Consider the following 24,604-nt stretch of genomic DNA (forward strand, 5'->3'; position numbering starts at 1 on the left):
TACTTCTGTGGCCTGGGCCCCCCAGGCTCCCATCGAGGACATTTGCAGGGCGGCAGCATGGGCTTCGCCCTCTCCTTCATCAGACACTGCCAGTTGGAAGGCATCCTTTGGGAGGAGAGTTCTCCAGAGAGTGTTAGACCCTCGGGGGGGACTCCGGCCCTATGGCCCTCCCAGGGACACCTAGCTTTGGTATGTCCCAGATGTGACTCCTCTCACTCTCCACTTTGGAAATTGTCAGTTGGTCTTACCTGAACTGCACGTCTCAAAAGGTTGGCGTGGGAACAGTCACTTCCCGCCCATTGTGCATCCCTGAGTTTGGTTAGTTACTGGTCAGTCAGGAACCAGAGAGGGAGTGGGGGGGGGGTTTGCCCTGTTCCCCTCCTTCCAGGTTCAACTTGATTGGACCATCGGTTAATCTGGAGAGTCAGAGGAGGAGCAGAGGGAGTGGCCTCAAGATTTACCTCAGTCTCCGGGCAGATGGGCCGTGACAATACCCAGATGTGACTGCTCCCACGCCAACCTTCGAGACATGCAGTTCAGGTAAGACCAACTGACATCCTCATTGACTTTGCTTGTCAGAAGGTCACAAAAGGTGATCACATGACCCAGGGACACTGCAGCCGTCATAAATATCACTTAGTTGCCAAGCAGCTGAATTTTGATCACATGACCACAGGAATGCTGCAATGGTTGTAAGTGTAAAAATGGTCATTAGTAACTTTTTTCAGTGCCAGAGTATTCGCTCACCCATCCACCTAATCAGAAGCAGTTGTGAGCAAATACTTTTGGCAGTATAGTGTATGTACTTGAACTGAAGCTCAAAAGGAACTGGGACACGGATTAAGAAAACAAGCACACAAGCAAGACCAAAGAATGATTAAAGCCAAAGAAAATCAATGTTTTGAAATGGCCAAGTCAAAGTCTTGACCTTAATCTTTTGGGCACTTCATGTGAGGAAGGCCACCAATATTCCTGAGTTAAAGCTATTCTATAAGGAGGAAGGGTTCTGTTTTTGGTTATAGGTCTCACTGTTTCTTGATGTTTTGCAGTATTATGTAAGTTTAGTCTAAAATTTTGAATTGTTGAATCTGGCTAACTAGATACAGGTCAATTGGTCTGTACAAGATCTTTTAATGTAATATCTTTTTCTTCCCTTTCATTATCAGTATCTGGGACACGTAGAAGTGGATGAATCCAGAGGAATGCATATATGTGAAGAGGCTGTGAAAAGACTAAAAGCTGTATGTATACTAATTTTATAGTGCAACTATTTTATGTTTCCAGCTTCAGATTGCCATGCCTTTTTTCCAAAAGAAGAGCATTATTTATTAAAGTAATATATATTATTACTGAGGAATTGCAGTATATCTTAGGAAGATTGTTGAAACAATGGTCCTGGATTGTGATAGCTATCTAACACCTTAACTAATACTGAGAAACTTTGGTTTTCAATGTTGTGTTTGAAGACTTTGAAGTATGGTGTATCTATTGTCCTTGAGCTCATAATTTTTGTAGTAAAAGCATCTTAGCTATTTGGAATAATTCTGTATCTAAGCATAGACCAAAATTACTATTTTATATACGTACATACATACATACATAGGTTTTCAGAGGTTTTCAGTTAAACAGCTGACATTTGGTTCATAGAACAGTTTTCATTCTCAACATCTGTTTTCACTTATGTGTGAAGAAATTGAGAGGGAAAGAATGGGATGAAGATGGAAGTCCAGATTCCTCACTAATAAAAACAGCATATGCTGTAATGGTCTTCCAACTGGTGTTGTTAGTTTCTGCTGTTTACTATTACATTCTTCTGGAACAGCAGCCTAGACTCTAAAACTAAGCAGCACAGAAAATTTGTTTATAGAAACTACATGCAGGACAATTTCAAATACAATAATTTTAGAAAGACACATTTGTTGGGTGACCTCAAATTCAGACTTTCTGAATAAAACCGAATTGTGGAAGTTAATGTCATCTGAATTTTTCAGTGGTGTTTCTCTTGACTAAGTTACAAGGTGCCATTACTACTCTTAACTTGTTTTTACCTAATATTTGCAATATCTCAGGGTAGAATTTTTTTTAAAACTGCTAAATATTTTCTAAGCACTTGTACGAAATTGAGCCCATGCAGCTTTTTAAAAATATTGATCCGCAATGCTAATTTTAATGATTTTTCCACCTTGAAGTCCTTTTTTCTCAAACCATATTTTACTAATTATTGAAAGAGGCTTCTAATGTTAAATGGACATTCAGTAGTACATTGCTTTTGTCATATAGATTAGTTTATTAAAAACATATCTGAAATGCAGTTTCATAGAGTAAACTCCCATTTTAACCTGATGTATCTCCTTAGGCCAGGGGTGTCCAAACTTGGGAACTTTAAGACTTGTGGACTTCAACTCCCAGAATTCCCCAGCCAGCAGCTGGCTGGGGAATTCTGGGAGTTGAAGTCCACAAGTCTTAAAGTTCCCAAGTTTGGACACCCCTGCCTTAGGCATTCTAAAGTTCTGAAATGTTCCATGTTGGGGGAAGGCAGCAGTAGAGCATAATTTTCTCAAAACACTCTTTAAGCCATTTAGAGGTGGCTGAGTCTAGATTTTCTTTTTAAATGTAGCCATGTTATGTTGATACAACACACCAAACTGAATAGCTGCACCCTTTTTTCTGTACTGTTTTAGACATTTTAATGCCTGTTTCTTGCTTTCATTTGTTGTATTCACTGGGTTTGCATAATTAGTGTACAACAAAAAATTACACGGAACATTTCCCTCACTCCAAAAGATATACTCTGTTTTCTTTTTCTAGGAATACTCATTCCTGTGTTTCCTTTTACATAGGGGAAAAACATATCCAAGCTCAGTTAAACTACAGAGAATGGGAATCTTTTTGTTATTACCTATTCCGTTATGAAGCATTTCATCAATTCTATTTTCAATTGTATTTTGAATTGCATGCATTGCTATTCAGCATTGTACAGTTATAATTAAATGGAATGCTTGCTTGGAAATACAATTAAATTATTTTTAACACTGTATTGTGCTAACTGCTTAAACGTTGGTGTACATTGAATTCTGTTGGCACGAAAAACATGTCAGACGTTTTGTCAAAACAGTGAATAAATTTTGGAAGGACATGATGGCATGGTCTTGCAAATAATAACCATTGTTAATAGACAATCTAACATATAGGAGAGACACTGTGGAATGATTGATTCTGACAGTAGGGAGGGCTGTGATATTAGATGTTGTTTAGCTGCTAAGTGGGAATCTTTTTTCAACTTGGTCTCTCCCAATCTGTTCGTGACCACAGCTTCCAAAATTCCCAACATATCTTTATAGTTCCTTCATACTTTTTAATTTAGCTAAAGTTGTCTTTAGTGTTGATGTTCTAACATGTCAGGCTTTTGTTTGTAAGTATGATACATTTGTTAATATATGTTCTTGTTTTAGCAGGTGCAAGAAACATAGTTTTATTGTATTTAAAATATTAGTGGTGTTTCTGAATATTAACTTTCATAGCTATTCTAAATCCACTTTGCATGCTCTCCACCAATAATACTGTCTCTGGATCATCTCAATTTTTTCTATGTTAACATTTTCTAAAAATGAAACTAATTATAGTCTCCCACACAAGATAGCTTCTGGTGTACCCTCTGACAGATGATTATATGGATATTTAATGCTTAACTTGGCAGTGTGACAGTCATTTCTAAAAACTATGTAGTTTATGTTCTTATTATTCTCAACAATTATTTGGGAATCCTGTAAGGTTGTACTGCAATAATAAGCTACTTTGATCACTGAAGCATGGTATCTGTTTTGTATTTTTTCCATTATATATTCTGTCTGTGTCAGCAAGAAAATAACTATGATGATTGAAAGAAATCCATTGTTAATTGTACAAGGGCCTAAACTATAAACATCAGAGAAATCCATAGGCATGTGACAGATATAGGAACATTTAGAGAAAAAAATAACAACTTGCAGATTTCTAAGAGGGGGAAAAATACTCATTTGCAATAGCACATCATATTGATGGAGAGGTTTTCTCCCAACTATCATGAACATATGAATTTGGAAGGCTATGATCGTACGAATAAAATTATTTCATATGCCATACCAATGATTATTACACGAGCAAATTAAATTCTTGTTTCTTCCATACCTTATTAATAATTTTGAGGAAAATACACTGAGGCTTTTATTTGTGATTGAAACAGGTAAATAGCTCTAAAATAAGCTTCATGTAAAATGTATACTAATTTTACCAAATTTAATTGCATATCAAATTGTAACATCCATTTATTTAACTGGCCATGTGAAATTATACATTGTATGTTACCTCTGCAAACCGGAATTTGAATAATATTGAATAATAAATATAGTAGAGAGGAGATAAATTGTGCTGTGTAAATGGTGATGTTGGGTTTCAGCTTTCTAGCCCGTACTGGCAAAAAGAAATGAAGGTTGTTATTCAGAACATCTGGAACAGTGTTTTTTCGATCTTTGCACTTTAAGCTATGTGGACTTCAACTCCCAGCTGCTCTGGCTAGAGTATTCTCGGAGTTGAACTCCACACGGCTTAAAGTTGCAAAAGTTGCTATTCCAGGTTTTAGTAGATTACTCATTTTCCTTGACAGTTTCTGAAAGAAAATTTACAGAAAGAATAATTTGTGTGATGTTAACAAGCATTTGGTGTGAAGCCTCTTAGAAAAAAAAAACATTTAGATTCTACTGAGCAAGCCTTGGCATAAAAATGCTCTACATTTTTGCCAGATCAGCTTTAGAAATATGAATTGAGAATAACCAGATGAGTATGTAGGCTTGAACACCTTTAAAAAGCAACACCCCCCCCACTAGCAATATTCATGCTGTTTGATCTCTGTTAATATTTCTAGTTTTCAAAATGTCATACATTTAATCTGTGTGTCCCAAGTCATCATCACCCAGTTTGGAACGAGTCCATGTCTGCTGCCAAGTTTGGCTTGTAACCCTACTAAAAGCTAAGGGAACAAACAAAAATGAAGCAAACATTTTGCATGAAATGGGTGTGATTATTCTTTTTTTCCTCTTTCCACGATTTCAGAGCTATAGCCTGTCCTAATAAAAGTCCATATAAAGCCTTTTATATGCATTTTCATGGGACTTTTCACATCTGCCTGTCACATCCTCTATGGATAACTCTTAAGCATTCCCTATTTTCCTTCAATCCCCATTTTTATATGTATATGTTGGTTTGAAACCTTGGGACACTTTAGCTACCTACAGTAATAGCATTCGACTTGTCCCCCCTGTTCCTCCAGGAAAGGAAGTTCTTCAAAGGCTTCTTTGCAAAAGTAAGTTTAATGATTCATTGTGTTTGTGCTGTAAGGAGTTACATCCATAGTATAGCATTGTGATATGTATGAGATCCTACAAAATGGGTGGCAACAAAGCCTGTCTCTGGGAGCTTGTAAAAGGTTCTCCACTCACTCCTCCCTCAAAGGTCTCACATTCATAGATTCTGGTCAAGCTAGAATTTTTTGGTCTATATAATTTAGGGTTATATTTATAATTTACATTCCGTAAAAAGTAATTTCAGAATTAATGAATAATTCATTTACTGTTCAAGAGTCCTGATGTTTCCAGCTCTTCTGAGTGTATGCATTTAAATTTTTCATCCTGTCTTTTCATAAAGTAGCCATCAGGGTAATTTCAATGCAGATGTTCATTTAGAAAAATAAGTATTGAAACAAAGAAAAAAAAAGGAATGACAGACACAGTACAGCAAAATTAACAGTAACAAAGAATGGTAATATTAGTTCTACATTGCATCACATTTAGGAGTGTAATACCACAAATACAGTATAATGAGATATAGTCACACAACTCTTGATTCAGTGGCTAAACCACACAAAACCATAGAGTGACAGACATTAAAAGATGAACTCTCTGATGCTCAGTTCAGTAAGCAGATAAGTTCAGAAGACACGGTTGAAACCAGTTTATTGAAATTACAAGGAAAAAGTATTGGGCCAAAGATTGGTTAATTATTTTTTGCATGGATTTGCATCAGAACTCTTAGCTTTTGAAAATAAGAAGTCAAAGTTCAAAAAAGTTTGCTTTTACATACATAAATTCAAATTGATTCTCTGAAATAAACCTGATGCCCTTCTATGACTAAAAGTGTTTCCTTTATTTCATTGCACCATATTTGTGGTGAAGTGACTTTTCTTAACATCTGTGGTGACTACTATACTCTACTATAAAGTTGTAATCCCTTCTTGGAACGGAAAATTTTACCTTAGCAGTAGGACACTTTTAGATATTCAACTGACTTCACATAATTATTTTGTAATCCTTAATAACCCCCTCTATATGAAAGTCCAATTTTATCCTTATTTTGCAGATAGAAGCTGTGATTGCTTGCTTAATGCTACTTTAATTAAATCGTGAAGTTTGAAGGGAAGATAGCATGATTCCCAGTTTAGTATTTTCATAACTACAAAAATCAAAGCCATCCAATATTTGAAGCTTAAGCTTTGGCATGATTCATGATGAAGACACTTTACTACATAATTAGATGAAAAATCATAGTACAATTATGGCCAGAAAGGCAGAATATAAATGGAAAAATTAAATCTTTTTGATAAATATGTATGTTATGATGCATATGACAATCTTTTAGCATGCATGTTTAGTCTTAGGCTAAATTTTAAAGCTGTAAATAAGTAAGCTCTAAAGATGTACAGTAGGTGAAAAAGCAAATGAAACAAATATTGATTATTCTTTTTACTGCGGTGAAAAAGTACCAAATTAATAATATTTTAGTCACTGATCTGACAAGTTATATAAGCTGAGAACTTAGCAAAGCATACCATATAAAAATATGGCTGAAATAACCTTAGCTGTATTTAATGTATTGTTACGTAAGCAAATTAGGTTATACAATACAGGTGAAAACTGCCACAATTACTAAGCATATTATCTGTGAGAAATATATTTCTCTACAAATGCAGATAATCAAACTGCTCTTTTCTTTTGGAGCTGTGCTTCCCACTATCATTTCTGGTACGTTCCTTATTATAATTTGTTTTGGTGAAGATTTCTAAAAGGCCAGTCTTGTATTGGATTTATGTATTTATTTCAATTACTGTAGCTGCCCACCTCATATATATGATTTTGGAGAGTTTACAACAACTAAAACAATTGATGACAGCATAAAAACAATTCACCAATGTGTTACATCACTCACAGGAAGCTTCCAGTCAGTAACTGACATATCTTCTACAGAGTTACTGTGAGAATGCGATAGAGGGACTATATGTACTTCCTTGTGCACTTTAAGGAAAGGCAGGATAAAAATGTACATAATCTGGAAAGACCATTGGTATTTCTGGAAGGGATGGTTTAGCTATTTTAAGTAAGTTCATAAAAGGTGGGGTGGGAAAGCCAGGATTTTAGTTTCCATATTTATAGAAATATCCATATATCTGAAGGATTACCTTCTATTACCAGTTAGCTTAAAACAAAAGTAAGGTAGTAGAAGTGCTTATACCTAACACGAGATCTTGGGGAAAGAGTAGGCTAAATTATGAAATTGTTAAACTTAACAGCAGTGTTATGCATAATTCCTTTGAGAGGAACTTGGGTGGAATATTGAGATAATGGAAAAACGAGAAAGTTGACTGCTAAAAGTTGGAAGGGGAAAAGCTACTTGTGATGTAACTCCTTAAGCATCAGAGTTAACTGATGGTTTATTTGGTTTTAAATAGGTAAAGAATTTGAGTTTGAATTCTTTGCCTTTATATGAATTTTTTTAATCCACTTGACTCATCCTGTTCTTTCCCCTTCCTTTTGCATTGTGTTTTTTTTAAAAAAAAACTGGCTTCAGCTTGGTTCTCTGGAGCTCTTGCTGTTTGATCTGAATATCTGGCTTTGGGCATTCCTGCTGGAGTTGGATATCGTCTCTATGACTTTTGTGCTTCTTGGAAAGAGGAAATCAGAATTCAGTTTGTTTAACAGCCTAGCAATAATCCTTTTTTCTCTTTTTCCTTCCCTGCAAGAGTGGAAAGAAGGCAGTTAAAGCAGTCCTGTGGGTTTCAGCAGATGGACTCAGAGTTGTGGATGAGAAAACAAAGGTTAGCTGCTATTTGGTTTTGAGTCAGCGTTAATTAAATAAAATGTTGTCTGATCCTTTCATATAAGTCAATACAAAATGTCGTTTTGTCTTTTGATATCTTCAGTGAATAAGTGTGTATGCCTGAACTCATAAAAGCAATAGGGTAAAAAATCCTGATATTAAAGAAATATTGAACAGTTAAATACTTGGTTTACTGGATCTAAGTTTACTGGATATGGTAGGAAAAAAATCCTACAAAATCCCACAATTGGCTGAATTAACAATCTGCTAATACATAAATCGTGATGCAGAAATGAGAGTGCTTGTGCTAAGATCTCGAGGTACCTCACTTAATTCTTCACCCTAGTTTCTGAAGGACCTGCTGTTAGCACACTAAATATATATCCACTTAGCCATCCAGCCCCTACTTCATTAGCTTGTTAAGCAGAACGTCATGAGACATTCTGCTAAAATCAAGATATTTTATAGCTGTAGTAGCTCTTAAAACACCCAGCCAAAAATCAGAAACTTAGATTGGCAAGACTTATTCTTGGAAAATCTATGTTGACTGTGAGTACAGGTAGTCCTCGACTTACAACAGTTCGTTTAGTGACTGTTCAAAGTTTTAACGGCTCTGAAAAAAGGGACGTACAACCGTTTTTCACACTTACTACTGTTGCAGCATCCCTACGGTCACATGATCAAAATTCAGATGCTTGGCAACCAGTTCATATTTATGATGGCTGCAATATCTTGGGGTCATGTGATCTGCTTTTGCCATCTACTGACAAGCAAAGTCTATGGGGAGTCCAGATTCACTTAAAGAAACAAGTTACTGATTTAACAAATGCAATGATTCACTTAACAATGGTTAAGTGAAACTCGTAAAAACAGGGTAACTCAGTTAACAAATGTTTCACTTAGCAATATAAATTTTGCTCTCAATTGTGATCGTAAGTCGAGGACTACCTGTAGTTCTTATATTGTTTTCAGGCTGCTTACAAATTGATATCCATATAATCTCCTCTAGAATATTCCTGGATGGGGTTGTTTAAAATAACCAATCTATAATTTCTTAGATTTTCATTTTTTTTCTTTTGAAAAAAAGGAGATTTGCCCCCTGCAGTCATCCAGCCCTTCTCTTTTCTTCCATGATTTCTCAAATATAATACAGAAAGGTTTGACCAGACTATAAACACATTACTTCAGTTCATTTGGATGTAATGGAGATTTAAACATTCAAAATAAATAGGTATTCCCTGACCATTTTGTATCGGTCCCAAAATTAAATGATTCTTTTCACAATTGTCTTGTGGAACACATACTTTCCTGTTAGAGAAGAATGAGTCAGAATAGGATTCAAGTAGCTCAGCCTTTTCTTTTGTTACCTTATTCCCATTTTGCTGCCTTCAGTGAGCAGATGGCATGCTGATCTCTTTTTCTTTTTAATATCCGAAGAAGCTCTTTTTGTTTTTCTTGGCATCACCAATCTCAGCTGATAACTCTGTCCCCCATTGCTACTATTATATGCCTCTTTCAAAGAACTTCCGTTTGCACTTGGAGAGTATCGGCTACATTTTCTCCTTGGCTGGGAGGCAGTAGGAGACATTAACTGCAGCTTTTATTTGTTCCTCTGTTTATTTTGAATTTAATTAAATTCGTGTTTACGGTGTTGCTAGCTTTGCTCATATAGATTTCTTAGCAAGTGTGATACTTCTAACACAGTGCAATTCCACCTCCTTTTGTAATAATGCTTCTATTCATTTTGAAGCAATTATGTCCTTCAATTACTGTACTCACATTACATAAGTCATCTATCCAGGTCCCCGTTATTTCTGTGAAAACTTATTTGTATTGGAAAATAAGTTTTATCGTACATATTTCTTCTATGCTGAGCAATAGTGCAGAGATGTTGAGGTTGTAAGCCAATGTTTTTTTTTTAATTGTTGCTTACTAGGTTACTTTCTAGCAACCTTGTCAGCTTCTTCTAAAATACATTTGTAAATCTATAGATTTACAACACATCTGAAGATCTTACTATCTCCATTTCCGACAGAACTCATTTTAAAGTCCTGATCAAGCTTGCCATACTTCAGCTAAATAAAATGTTACTGGTTCCTTTGAGAGATAAAACGTATACTATGCCAGAAATCTGTACTGATAAAAACATTTACCTGTATTAGGAAAACATTTTTGTTTTGAAAGACAAGTTGAAAAACATTGCTGTGGTATTCCAAATTCCTGGAATGACTTGAAATATATTGTCTCTTTTTTTTAAAAGGATCTTATAGTTGATCAGACAATAGAGAAGGTCTCCTTCTGTGCTCCAGATAGGAATTTTGACCGAGCGTTTTCTTACATATGTCGAGATGGTACTACAAGACGTTGGATATGTCATTGCTTTATGGCTGTAAAAGACACGGTAGGTCTTTTCACTTGATAAAGAGTAGTATGTCATGTACAAATCAATACTGGGTGGGGAATGTTTCCAGGATTTTAATTCAACTTTAGTATATAAATTATACAAAATTAAAAATGCATGATTTTTATTTGCTGGAAGCTTGTATTATGGCCTTATGTGGTATGTCAATTGTGTGTTCGCCACCCAGAATCCTAATTTATTGTGGCAGTTTATAAATGCAGTAAATAAAGAAAGCCCATTCATAAATCTTATGGATTTGAATCTAAATATGTTAAATTTCTAAAGATTGTAACAGTTGAGTGCATATGTTAATGCGAATGATGGACTTCATGTACTTGCAATGTACAAATTATTTAAAATGTGTAAACTTAGTTTTTGATTTTTATAACAGTATTTTAATAGGTATTTGGTCAACATATTTTAATATCACAAGTAAATAAAAGTATTCAGTCTCCTTTTCTCCAAATGGTTAAAAAAAATCATGTGATTTTAAAACTGGTTTCATTTGTTGCTCTGAATCTTTTTGGTTGGATTTTACACAAAAAGGTTGATTATATGGAGTGCCAGCTATCGTTTGGCAATAGTGGGGTGGTTTCTGGTTTCGTTTCTAATTAATGTGAGATCTTTTTCAGGGAGAGAGGTTGAGTCATGCAGTTGGCTGTGCATTTGCAGCATGTTTGGAGCGAAAGCAAAAGAGAGAGAAAGAATGTGGGGTGACAGCCACCTTTGATGCCAGTAGAACCACTTTCACAAGGGAGGGGTCTTTCAGGGTTACTACGGCAACTGAACAAGCAGAAAGAGAGGAAGTCATGAGACAAATACAAGACATCAAAGGTAATAGAATACAAATCTGGCCATTTGAAGTATAGGTTGTATTGTTGTATTCTTTCAAATGTTATCGATATTTGTAGGACACACAAAGTATCAATGAGATGTTCAATTATAGTGCCAGGTGTAACAGTCATAATGTATTTAACAAGCATTTCCTCGTGTTCTTGAAGATATAGCAAATTTCATTGTTTTCGTATGTTTTCATTGTGTTTATACGGTTGATGTTTTCTTCATTTCTGCTCTTCATCTTTCTGTAAACTCCTAGGTCTCACCCAGATACGGAGAAATATCTCTATCTTGGTAAAACGTGGGTGTAGTTTTTGCCAAATAGAAGTCAGCTACTACTGTTTTACTGAAAAATCTTGAATATAACCTGATACCTACAGAATCTAACAATGTGTAATCCAGTCATGGTCCCAGGATAGATTTTGGATCTCATGTCTTCATAAAGCATTTTTTAAATCATACCATGTAGTCTGAAAAAGGGTTATGTAGAACTCAAAAGCTTGTTCATTGTTATGCATTGATTCTGCTAAAAATAGCATCCTAGGAGGATTTTAGTTATTTTCCACAAACTAACACTACTTTCTTTTTCGACTAATTTTGAGAAAATGAATCATAGCCAAAAGATCAATATGTTAATGATAATTATTAAATTGACCTCATGAATAAAACATAAATATATTTTATATATTTTGTAAATAAATAGGAGTTTGCTATTTGTCACAAAGAAATAGAATAAAGAGTTTGCCTTTTGAGTATACATTAGAGAGGGGAAAATGTTTTTGACTATTTTTACATCGTTCTGAACATAATTCTGTGTGCCTAATCCCATGTTGTCAAATAATGAAGGAGAAGCAGCTGCATTAATGGTTTCCAGTATTTGTGACCTGATGATCTTGGAAAAAATAATCATGAACAACCTGTTTTGTAAAGATCAGAATATTTATTTTAAAAGTTGCAAGCCGAATAAAATTTGAGTGGCTCTCATGGGTCTCACTACAAAATAGCGCAACCTAGTTAGCTGATTCTTCTTTCATCCTGTGTGATATTTCCAGTGCATGCCCAGGCAGGAAAGGCAGAGTTGGAGTTGGCATTGGAGCTTGATATTTTCCAATCCGCATTTAACCTTCTGATATCAATCTCTAAGTGTAAGTTTTATAAATTAAGTAGAAAAACATGGCAGGTTACAGTTATGTACCTTTTGATGATCTCCATATACCGTGGAAGGTATATCATACACTATTATTTTAGAATAAATAATATGTATGATTGCAAAGCAGTATGAAAAATGTAGCTTCATTGACAGGAAAAAAAGGCTAGAACATTGTTGTCCCATGAAAATACAGTATATAAAGCTGAGGGTAACATTTTCCTATTTTCCTATTCGTGTGCAAAAAATTCAATGGCTCTGTGATATGATGCATCATGGCTCAAAATATAGTAACTATAGGAAGTGTCTAAATAGAAGTCTAAAGGACCAGTTTTAATATGTACCTCAGGATAAAGGAATTTGCTGTTTTCTGATCTTAAAAATAAATGGAGGCAGAAAATTGAAAAGAAATACATTGCAGGCCTCAAGTTATAGGTGAAAACACATTGAACAGGTTCCAGTGCATCTCGGGCATTAGTCCACGAGATGAGAAAGATCAATTTGAAACCAATTCTCTAAATGTTTAGGCCTGGAAATCATTGTTGCTGATAATGACAAACTCTGCCTCTTGAGATTTAGAGAAAGAGGTCTGACCTCAGGTTTCTAGAACTGTTACATATCCAAATCTGATTTTTATTTCAGTTTTACAACTGAAAGACTAAGAGCACATATTCAGCTGTACAAGTGAAACTCGAAAAATTAGAATATCGTGCAAAAGTTCATATATTTCAGTAATGCAACTTAAAAGGTGAAACTAATATATGAGATAAGACTCATTACATGCAAAGCAAGATGTGATTTGTCATAATTCTGATGATTATGGTGTACAGCTCATGAAAACCCCATATCTACCATCTCAGAAAATTAGAATATTACATGCAATCAATAAAATAAGGATTGTACATAGAACAATATCGGACCTTTTACCAAAGGTCAGCTTTTATCAAAAGCACCAAAAACTGGTTCAATGACCGTGGGATTACTGTGCTTGATTGGCCTCTCCATTCTTCCTCCATACTCTGGGTCCTTGGTTTCCAAATGAGATGCAAAAGTTGCTCTCATCAGAAAAGAGGACTTTGGACCACTGAGCAACAGGACTTTGGACCACTGTGCTTCATTAAGACCAGAGTCAACGTAGCCGTCTACCAGGAGATTTTGGAGCACTTTGTGCTTCCTTCCGCAGACGAGATTTATGGGGATGCTGACTTCATTTTCCAGCTGCCCACACTGCCAAAAGCACCAAAACCTGGTTCAATAACTGTGGGATTACTGTCCTTGATTGGCCAGCAAACTCATCTGACCTGAACCCTATAGAGAATCTATGGGGCATTGCCAAGAGAAAGATGAGAGACATGAGACCGAACAATGCAGAAGAGCTGAAGGCCGCTATTGAAGCATCCTGGTCTTCCATAACACCTCAGCAGTGCCACAGGCTGATAGCTTCCATGCCACGCCGCATTAAGGTAGTAATTGCTGCAAAAGGGGCCCAAACCAAGTACTGAGTACATATGCATGCTTATACTTTTCAGAGGTCCGATATTGTTCTATGTACAATCCTTGTTTTATTGATTGCATGTAATATTCTAATTTTCTGAGATGGTGGATTCGGGGTTTTCATGAGCTGTATGCCATAATCATCACAATTATGACAAATCACGGCTTGAACTCCCTTGCTTTGCATGTAATGAGTCTTATCTCATATATTAGTTTCACCTTTTAAGTTGCATTACTGAAATAAATGAACTTTTGCACGATATTCTAATTTTTCGAGTTTCACCTGTATACTCCTTTCAGTTTGGGGCTGCAAACATAAACACTTAGTAACAGATGCCAAGTCTTCAATAAATATTGTTTCCTAGCATGATTTGATTACTTATTTGTACTCTATGACTATCATTAAGTGTTGTACCTTATGATTCATGACGAATGTATCTTTTCTTTTATGTACACTGAGAGCATATGCACCAAAGACAAATTCTATTCAAATCCTGTGTATGCTTGTTTGCCCCTTGAGATAAGACAGTTTAACTGATAGTCAAAAAATTAATTAGGTAATAAATTAAATCGTTGAATTGTATTTGCCTTATGTTAAAGATGTAAAGACTAAATAAGCCAGAAGCTATATTTTGCATCAAGAATGTACTTTTTCATGAACTAAAAGAATTTTTTTTTAAAAAAAGATTAGTTCTCATGTTCTTTATTTTTAAAATATTTCATTACAGTTGAAACAGATGTGAAAACAACTGCTGCAAGTGTTGTACCTGGCAATACGGCTCCATCTCCAGGTTCGCCCACTTCTCCTACTGCTGAAGTTGCAACTTCTTCTGAGAAGGAATCCAGTAATCCTCATGCTATCCCTCGACGACATGCTCCTATCGAACAGCTTGCCAGGCAGGGGTCTTTCCGAGGTTTCCCTGCTCTTAGCCAGAAGATGTCTCCATTTAAACGCCAGCTTTCTCTACGAATCAATGAGTTGCCCTCCACAGTGCAAAGAAAGACTGACTTCCCTATAAAGAACTCAGGTAGGATAATTCCCCCCACCAAAAAAAAATCTCTTTTGATTATGTCTGCATTTGAGAGAGAACAAATGTTGGTTTGATAATGAAAAGAAGGACTAGGGGAGACATGATAGCAGTGTTCCAATATCTCAGGGGTTGCCACAAAAAAGAGGGAGTCAAGCTGTTCTCCAAAGCACCTGAGGGCAGAACAAGAATCAATGGGTGGAAACTAATCAAGGAGAGAAGCAACTTAGAACTGAGGAGAAATTTCCTGACAGTTAGAACAATTAATCAGTGGAACAGCTTGCCTCCAGAAGTTGTGAATGCTCCAATACTGGAAGTTTTTAAGAAGATGTTGGATAAACATTTATCTGATGCAATGTAGGGTTTCCTGCCTAAGCAGTGGGTTGGACTAGAAGACCTCCAAGGTCCCTTCCAACTTATTCCAACAGTTATTCTGTTCTGATTCTCTTTAGAACTTCTAATTTAGCGTTTGATATGTCACTAAAAGGTGCCATTATGTTGCTGGTTTTATGACCTCCAAGTTGTAATATTAGATTAGAAACTGATAGGTTTCTTCTAAATATAATCAGAATTTCTAGATAACGTAACATATTACCAAATATGTGTTTGATAACTCTGTTCAAAGTTTATTGACTGCTGTTAATTACCTTTGAACTATAAGGAGTCCACTTAGTCAAAAACATTTTGGCTTTGGTCAGCATATCTTGAGTAATATATATTTGCAGTGGTTGATAAGTTAAAAGCCCAGCTTTTGCAAGTGAAATTGTGCAACTTTGATAATTATTCTGATATTTAATATGGATGTAAGAACTCTGAGAAACTGACATAAAATCAGAATAATTGTAACCTTCATGCTCATTCCCCAAATTTTTCTTCGTTCTTAACTTTTCCTCTTAGGGTTTTCAGAGGACATATGTAGCTTTTCCTAATCATGCAGGGGGAAAAGATCAAAGAACAACATTGTGTAAAAGCAGGAAGTTACCTTTGTATTATGCTTTGTATATCTGTGCAAACTTTTTTTTTCTGTTTTCAGTTCCTGAGTCTGAAGGAGAAGTCGATAGCATTAGTTCATTGTGCTCCCAGATTACAAACACCTTTAGCATACCGACTGAGGATCCTTTCTCCTCTGCCCCAATGACAAAGCCAGTAACCGTGGTTGCGCCACAGTCGCCAGCTTTTCAAGGTGTGTGGCCTCTAAACTTGGATGCATGTGATACTTTTTATATGTGCAAATGCTGTTTTCTTTTTGTGTGCTGGCAATGTAATGTCTTAAAACCATCTTGCAGCTTTTTTGTTTGCATCTGGAATCATTCTGTTTTAACTGTTATTTGCTTGTAAGCTACTTGTATGTGAAATTCCTAGAAAGTCAAGGACATATTGAGAACAGTCAGTTACATGCTAATTATAGCACAAAAAAATTAAAAGAGAAGGCCACATCTTTCAGATGTTACAGAAAAAACATTACTATGTAAGAAATTATATGCAATTACCCATTTTTTAGTCTCCTGGATCTTAAAAAAAAAAACAGATGGATGAATGTAAAATAAATATAAACCCAGTAAATTTGCTACCTGTTGCTTATTTTAAAGAGCGCAAAGGCTCTAAAGTTGAAGTGATGTTCCCAGCTTTGATGTTAGGTAACAATCTTTATGTCTTGCTTTGATATCTTATAAAGGCGATGCAACTTGTAGTCAAATCTTTGAGACAGTAATTATCTCACTGCTTGTTTTAAATAATGAAAGGCAACAGCTGATAGTCGAAGTAATTTTCTTTTGCCAGAATATTGATAAGGCAGAATGTTTCAACCCACCACTTTGCCCTTCTAAACTTGCTCCGAGAGCAAGGAATAAAGTCAGAACTTAGAAAAATCCACATAACATCCTTTAAAATATTAGTAAATATCCAAGCTATCTTCCAAATGAATTACCATATTTTTGAGTATAAGATGTATCTTTTTCCCACAAAAAGGGGGGTGAAAATCTGGGTGCATCTTATATACTGAATACAGCATTTTTGGCCTACCGAAACCTTACCCCTTTTGCAAAAATGGGTGAGCAGAGGGTTTGGGAGGCTTGCAAAGTGCAAAAACATTTTTTTAAAAATTTACCTCTTCAAAATCATGGTGCATCTTATACTCCGGTGCACCTTGTAGTCTGAAAAATATGGTAGCAAAAAATGTGTCGAATTTTTAAAAATGTAGAATAATAGTGGACAAGCATGACTAAGTGCTTGATGTATGTTGCATGCTGGCAAAACCATGTGTTATTTTCAACATTCCAGTCATGTGCATGCCTTGCATGAATTAACAGCATTGATGTTGTCTGCTCCAATTTTAGTCAATGGCATTGCCTCTGCCTTCCATGTGTTTGCTGATAAACCAGCTCAAACTACTATAGCATCTACAGCAATACCACTTCGTGAATCCAATCCCTGGGCTCAGTCCCCTGCTGCTCCAGCTGTTGCTAAAACTGGAGCTGGAGCTTCTCCTTCTGGTAAGACTGGGCACTGATCTTGGTGTGTTGCTTTTAGAAGCTTAACATTTGTTATGCTGGACTTGAAAGACTTTGATCTGATCTAACAAAATGGTTCTTAAGGATTTTTCCTTAATGTCCGTAAGTACAGTTAAGGGAAAATAGAGGAAATGGACAGTTAGATGTAGTAATTTTTTTTAATGTGGAAGTAAAATTAGTAGGTGGATGGGTAAATAAAACAAACAAACAAACAAACAATATGTTAAAGCTTACTAGAAGAAAAGGCTGTTTCAATAACCAGTAACTTTAATGTAAAAAAATGGCTCTAACACAAAATCAGTGATTTAGTGTTATAAAATAGTACTTGGAGTAATTAACATTCTAATATAAATATAAGATTTCCAGTAATTTAGAAAACTATTTGAGAATCCAACTCTAAAGTAGATTTCTAAGGTTTAAATTAAAGTGATATATGTTTCTAAAAGCCATACAGTTTCCTGGAAAAGTAGTATATTTCATGTATTTTTATTCATTTAAGCAAAAGGTGCCAGGGCTGTTTCACATAACACTACATATTTATCAAATTCCCACAGAATTTAATTAATGATCCAGTCCCTGCATATTGAGCTCATACCTCCATTATAATTTCTGTCTTTTTACTTGAGGCCTTGTATCCAAACGATTACGCACATTTCTGAATGCCTGGAATTTCTGACTGAGGGTATAGTTTATCTGTCATTGTAGATCAGTTGACCTGGCTAACAGTCCTCCTTTAGAACATTAGAACGAGAAGCTGGACATTGAAATTGAAAAGATAGGAGCAAGCCCATAACTTGTTTAATTAAATGCCCAGTTCTAGTCTCCGTTTTAAAATCTTTGTCAACATAACTGGAACTTCATACATACACTAGTATGTTAATCTTTGTTAGGGATGCTTTACTACTGACTGGCAATAGGAAAGCAGCTATTCTACACCCGATGGTGGTTAAAAGCTACCTTGATTCCTCATCAAATTGTTCTGAAGAAGGGGAAGACAGTGTCTTGCTGAGGTTATATCCTGCTTTTAATTTCTTTTCGCAGGTGCTGACTGGAGTGCCGACTCGGGAGAGGCCTCACCAAATCTGTTTCAGGCAAGCCACAAGCGCACTCCCTCAGAGGCAGACCGTTGGTTGGAAGAAGTATCTAAAACTGTCCGGTCACAGCAGCCTCAGGTGCAGTCCCAGCCTCCAGCTCCCCAGCTGCTCCTCCAGCCTCCAGCGGTGGTTTCTCAGGCAGCACCAGCTTTTCCAGGCAGCACCTTCATTGCACCTCCACCAGTGCCTATTGGGGTAGTGCAGCCCATGCAGCCTACATTTATCCAGGCTCAGCCCTATGCAGTCGCAAATGGAATGCCCTATTCAGCTCCCAGTGTAACCATGATTGGAATCACCCCATCCCAGATGGTAGCCAATGTCTTTGGCACTGCAGGTCACAGTCAAGTGTCCCACGCTCATCAGTCACCTAGTCTTATAAAGCAGCAGACATTTCCTCAATATGAAACTAATAGCGCTACTGCCAGCCCTTTCTTTAAACCCCCTCCTGCCCAGCAGCTCAATGGCTCTGCTGCTTTCAATGGTGCGGACCCTGCCAAGTGGCCCACAGAGGACAAACACGTGCTTCCTCCCGGAGCTGGCCAGCAGGTGGATCCATTTGAAGCACAGTGGGCAGCCCTGGAAAGTAAATCAAAACAACGTACTAATCCCTCTCCGACTAACCCTTTCTCCAGCGAATTACAGAAGACATTTGAAATAGAACTTTAAGCAGTCCTGTGGCTTGTACTTCATCTCTGTGTATGTGTGTGTTGGCATTGGATGTAAGAGTATACCGGGGGCAGCATTTTTTAATCGCTCATGTCCCTCTCTTTGGAATTAGGTTGGGGATAGAGAGAGGGAACACTCATGGAAAGAGGCTCCTAAGACCAGCCTTTGGGAATATAATCCAGGAAACATACCCCTTGCCACCTGTTCGGGAATTTGAATGGCAAAAGGAATCTGAAAAGGGCTGAAGAAGGGAGTTGAACCTGAAGCCTTTTTTCCACAGAAACTTCAGGAAACCTCACAAGCTGGAAAGCAAATGACTCACCACTATCTTAAGAATGTGTCTACCTTCCTGTGAATGGCCCGTTCCCTTGGGGCGAAAACAGAGGTTAGGGAATCGTGGCATAGTAACAAATGGGCTGGTGGAGAAAGCCTGCAAGCTGCTCAGAATATGTTATCAGTGGGAAAAGGATGAGCTTCCATTTCAAGTAATTATATATAGAATAAAGACAAAATCTTTATTTTTATGCATTTTAGATTATTTTAAATAGTTCTAGTTATTGAAAGTTGAATGAGTTGTAAGTAATCTTGCCAAAGTTATAAAAGGGGGTTGGATGTAAAACTGTACATAAGATTGATTTATCACTGATTCTTACAGTCAGTAATATGGGAATAGGGTAGGGAGCGAAGTTCCCAGCTTGTCCCTCTCTGTATCATTGTAAGTAGCATATTGCAACTACAATCATGAATCATGACCAATTTTTTTAAATCATTGTAGAGTAGTGTAAGAACAGTATTGTCTTGGTTTGAAAACAATTGGTAATATTTTTTTTAAGCAATCAAACTAGATATTAGAGTTCATATAGGTTCTTTCATGTACTGCTGCAGTTTATTTGTCTTACATCTCTTTTAACACTACTGTGACAACTGTAATTATATTTACAATCAGGTCTACGTATGAACCCATTTTAGGTGCATTAAATAGAGTTTAGATTTTTTAAAAAAATGCTTTTCCCATTGTTATATGTGAAAGCTTATAGCTAGACTGCAGCTATTCCATTTCTTTCCTCTGGCAAATCATGAAGTCCATCTCATTTTTAATTTTACTCTTAAAACTTGGCCTTACAAGCAAATGTAAGTTATATATTTGTACTAATGATTTATAATCTGCTTTAACAGAAATAAATGTTGGTAGTAGATTATGTGTCCTTCTCAACAGGTTTCCTTGTTGTTTTCCTGCAACCAGTTTGATCTCCATTTCATTTGGTGTATAGATCGCCAAATTTTAAATGTTTGATCTACTAATAACAGGGCAAGATATATACTCCCATTTGTATCTATTGCTTAAAGCAGGAATTGCAACTTCTGGAATTTCAGCTTGCTTTTATTTTGAAATTTGTATTATATTTCCTATTTCCCCAGAAGAACGTGCTTCCTACAAATGGCCACATTTCCCATTAAGGGATTATCGGTGTATTATTCAGAAATAGCCTTGAAGAACTTTGTATTTGTTCTAGAGCATTGTTCATTATCTAGAGACATAAACTGGTTTTGCTCAGTTTTAGTGTGTCTTAGTACATAATGGAACTTAATGGTTATTGCTGTTTAAAGTTACAGTACTTAAGTGGTTTGTTTCAGTACAAAGCATGCTTACTCTAAAACAAAGCTACCTCAAATGTAAGTGCATGTATGGTAGATGTATGAATTTGGACTATGCCATACTGCACTTGAGTAAAAATCCCTTTCACTCTTTTTGTCCTTGGCCTATTCATACTTTTTGCAAATGTAAATGCATGGAATTCTCATAAAGCTGCCACGTAAGACAATAATTGAATATTGTCAATGAAACATTTGTGTAGAGCCTAAATAAATTCCTATTGGGATCAGAGGCAAGAATTTCCATAACCCAGGAATTTTTGTACAATGAATGGGCAGTTACTAACTTACTACATACAGGTCAAATACTTCTAAGGCCTTACTTCTGTTGTAGAAAAACTTTTATAAAACCAGGGTTTATTTTGGGTCTAGGGAAAATGGCTTCGTGGAATATGCATTCCTTGTGGGGTGGTTGTGTGGAATGAATGAACAAATAATGATCAATGGTTGATTATTTGTTATTAAAGAAGGCATAATTCTATCCAATTTTATCAACAGACATCAAAAGTGCTTCTCTCATATATGCATTCAACATTAATCTAGCAGCAATAACAAGTACAGTAAAAGCTGCTTTGCTATTTTCCCATATCTCTTTAATATTACTAAATAATAATATTTCCCAGTCATGGGAAAAGATACCAAGGTGATCTAGATTTTGAAAAAGGGTTTTGGGAAGTGATGAACTACAGCAGATACAATAAATTCTGTTAAAATGCCCATTTTTTGAGATATAAAAAATAAGATAAACCACTTCAGAATATTTTCCACCTTTAATATAGCATATGACCTATACAATTCAATATAAAGACAAATTGAAATCTTTTAGAGGGGAAAATAACAATAAAAATACAATAATTTGGTTGCATAAATGTGCAAACCCCTTAATACAGGGGTATCCAAACTTGGGAACTTTAAGACTTGTGGACTTCAACTCCCAGAATTCCCCAGCCAGCATGGCTGGCTGGGGAATTCTGGGACTTGAAGTCCACAAGTCTTAAAAGGTCCCAAATTTGGACACCCCTGCCTTAATACCTGAAGCACCTTTTGACTTTCGATAGCATTCAGTGTTTTGGGACAGGAGCCCATTGGCATAGCACATGTTGCATTGGCAATCTTTGCCCACTCTTCCTTGCAAAGTGCTCCCAATCTGTCAGATTGTGAGGGCATTTGTTCTACACAGCCCTCTTCAGGCCACCCCTCAAATTTTCAATTGGATTCAGGTCCGGGCTATGACTGGGCCATTCCAAAACTTTGGATCGTCTTCTGACTAAGCTATTTTTATGTTGATATGGAGATATGCTTTGGGTCATTTCCATACTGAAAGGTGAAATTCCTCTTCAGCATTTTAGCAGAGGCCTGCAGGGTTTGTGCCAAAATTGACTGATACTTGGAATTGATCATAATTCCCTCCATCTTGACTAAAGTCTCAGTTCCTGTGAAGAAAAGTAACCCCAAAGCATAATACTGCCACCTCTGTCCTTTACTGTATGGTGTATATTTGGTGATGCACGTTGTTGTTTTTGCACCAAGCATACTTTTTTGGCTTGTGGCCAAAAATTTCAGGCTTGGTCTCATCAGACCATTAACACAATTTCCTACATGCCTTTGTCACATTTGATGTAAGCTTTTGCAAAATGTAGCCCGGCTTGGATGTTTTCCTTTCTAAGAAAAGGCATCCATCTTGCCACCTTACCCCATGCCCCAGACATGAAGAATACAGGAGATTGTTGTTACATGTAATACACAACCAGTTTTAGCCAGAAATTCCTGCAGCTTCTTTACTGTTGCTGGAGGCTGTTGCTTAGCAGCCTCTCAGACTAGTTTTTTTCTTGCTTTTTCATCAGTTTTAGAGGGACAGCCAGGCCTTGGTAACATCATTGTTGTGCCATATTTTCTCCAGTTGTCGATGACAGTCTTCACTGTGTTCCATCATATATCCAACACTTGTGGAATTTTTTTTGTACCCTTCTGCTGGTATCTTTCAACAATGAGATCCCCTTGATGCTTTGTAAGCTCTTTGCAATCCATGGCTTTTGCTCTAAGAGGCAACTGAGTAAATGTCAGAAAAATCCTTTTAGAACAGCTGAACTTTATATGGGCTTAATCAGAGACACTTTAATTGATGGGAGGTGTTAACTACAATTCACCATTAGTCTGAATGTGATTGGTTAATTCTGAACACAGGCACAACCCTACTTATATGAGGTTGTGCACATTTGTGCAATCATGTTGTTGTATGTTTTTTAATTATTTTTCACCCTAAAAGATTTCAGCTTGGTTTTTCCATTGAATTGTATGGCTTATATGTTATATTAAAGGTGGAAAAAAAATCTGAAGTGATTTATCTTGGTCTGACTTCTTTTACATATCAAATATCTGGCATTTTAACAGGGATGTGTAGACTTTTTATAGGCATTGATCTTTAATTTCCTTTAACTTCTGCTCCAAGAAAAATAATTGAAAATACCATTTAAATGCATAGAGGAATGGACCTTGCTGTAAACTAATCAGCATGGCTTCTGCAAAAGCAATCTTGCCCCACAATTTTTTTTGATGAGATTGCCCACTCAGCTGCCATGGAGTTTTTTTAGTTGGATTTGCAACTGGAGAAAGATTGAAGGAAAAATAAACTGGTAATTTTCACACTGCTGAGAAGTATATAGTGGGATCCTTAGGAATCATCTTGTGACCAATTCTTTTTAACTGATCTGGAGTGTTAAAATACATGTACTTGTTGTGAGGCAAGAGCGTTGTGTGCTGTTCTGGTCACTATACTAGAAGCATGATATTGTATAATTAAAAAACATACAGAAAAGACACAGAAAGACCACAATAATTGTGGCTGTTTTGCTTGAATGAAAGCAAGATTTAATAAAGATATATAATGTAATTCATGGTTTGGATAATGTAGAGAAATGTTTTCCCTTGCTTCAGATCATTCCATTTATATAAAATATAGGGAGACTCAGAACTTTTTCACACAGCACATACACTGTGCGCAATTATTAGGTAAGTGAGTATTTTGATCATATCATATTTTTATGCATATTTTCCACCTCCAAGCTGTATAAACTTGAATGCTTACTGGATATACGCATATCAGGTGATGCGTATTTGCATGATGAGGGAGATGGTGGCTTAAGGAGATCAGCACCCTATATCAAGGTGTGCATAATTTCTAGGGAGGTTCTTTTCCTCAGGCGAAATGGGCCAAAAAAGAGGTTTAACTGACTCTGAAAAGTCAAAAATTGTAAAAAAAATCAGAGGGTTGCAGCTCTCTTGAAATTGCTAAGATATTGGGGTGAGATCACAAAACCATCAAAAGTTTTGTTGCAAATAGTCAACAGGGTCACAAGAAATGTGTTGAGAAAAAGAAGATTAGCTGCCAAAGATTTGAGAGGAATCAAACGTGAAGCTACCAGGAACCCATTGTCCTCCAGTGCTGCCATTTTCCAGAAATGCAACCTACCTGGAGTGCCCAAAAGTATAAGATCTTCAGTGCTCAGTGACATGGCCAAGGTAAGGAAGGCTGAAACCCGACCACCATTGAACAAGACACATAACTTGAAACAGCAAGACTGGGCCAAGAAATATCTGAAGACAGATTTTTAAACGGTTTTGTGGACTGATGAGATGAAAGAGACTCTTGG

At 36.4% G+C, this 24,604-nt stretch overlaps 1 protein-coding gene across 5 annotated transcripts in view; it reads left to right on the plus strand.

Annotated features, from left to right (window-relative positions):
- The window catches only part of NUMB (NUMB endocytic adaptor protein), a 90,184-nt gene extending 66,894 nt beyond the window's left edge, over window positions 1-23,290 (plus strand). For 2 of the 5 annotated variants that reach the window (XM_081936979.1, XM_081936978.1), the window contains exons 3-11: window positions 1,167-1,241; window positions 5,306-5,338; window positions 8,048-8,122; window positions 10,385-10,525; window positions 11,158-11,359; window positions 14,732-15,031; window positions 16,065-16,214; window positions 17,368-17,523; window positions 18,583-23,290. In XM_081936979.1, the coding sequence (XP_081793105.1) occupies window positions 1,167-1,241; window positions 5,306-5,338; window positions 8,048-8,122; window positions 10,385-10,525; window positions 11,158-11,359; window positions 14,732-15,031; window positions 16,065-16,214; window positions 17,368-17,523; window positions 18,583-19,301 (1,851 nt within the window). In that variant the 3' untranslated portion in view covers window positions 19,302-23,290. The remainder of the gene's footprint in view (window positions 1-1,166; window positions 1,242-5,305; window positions 5,339-8,047; window positions 8,123-10,384; window positions 10,526-11,157; window positions 11,360-14,731; window positions 15,032-16,064; window positions 16,215-17,367; window positions 17,524-18,582) is intronic. The other 3 variants (XM_081936981.1, XM_081936980.1, XM_081936982.1) reach the window with 3 other exon arrangements.
- The last annotated feature ends 1,314 nt before the right edge of the window (window positions 23,291-24,604 follow it).

The sequence above is a fragment of the Natrix helvetica genome, assembly GCF_964273705.1.
Source record: "Natrix helvetica genome assembly, chromosome: 1".
Taxonomy (NCBI): domain Eukaryota; kingdom Metazoa; phylum Chordata; class Lepidosauria; order Squamata; family Natricidae; genus Natrix; species Natrix helvetica.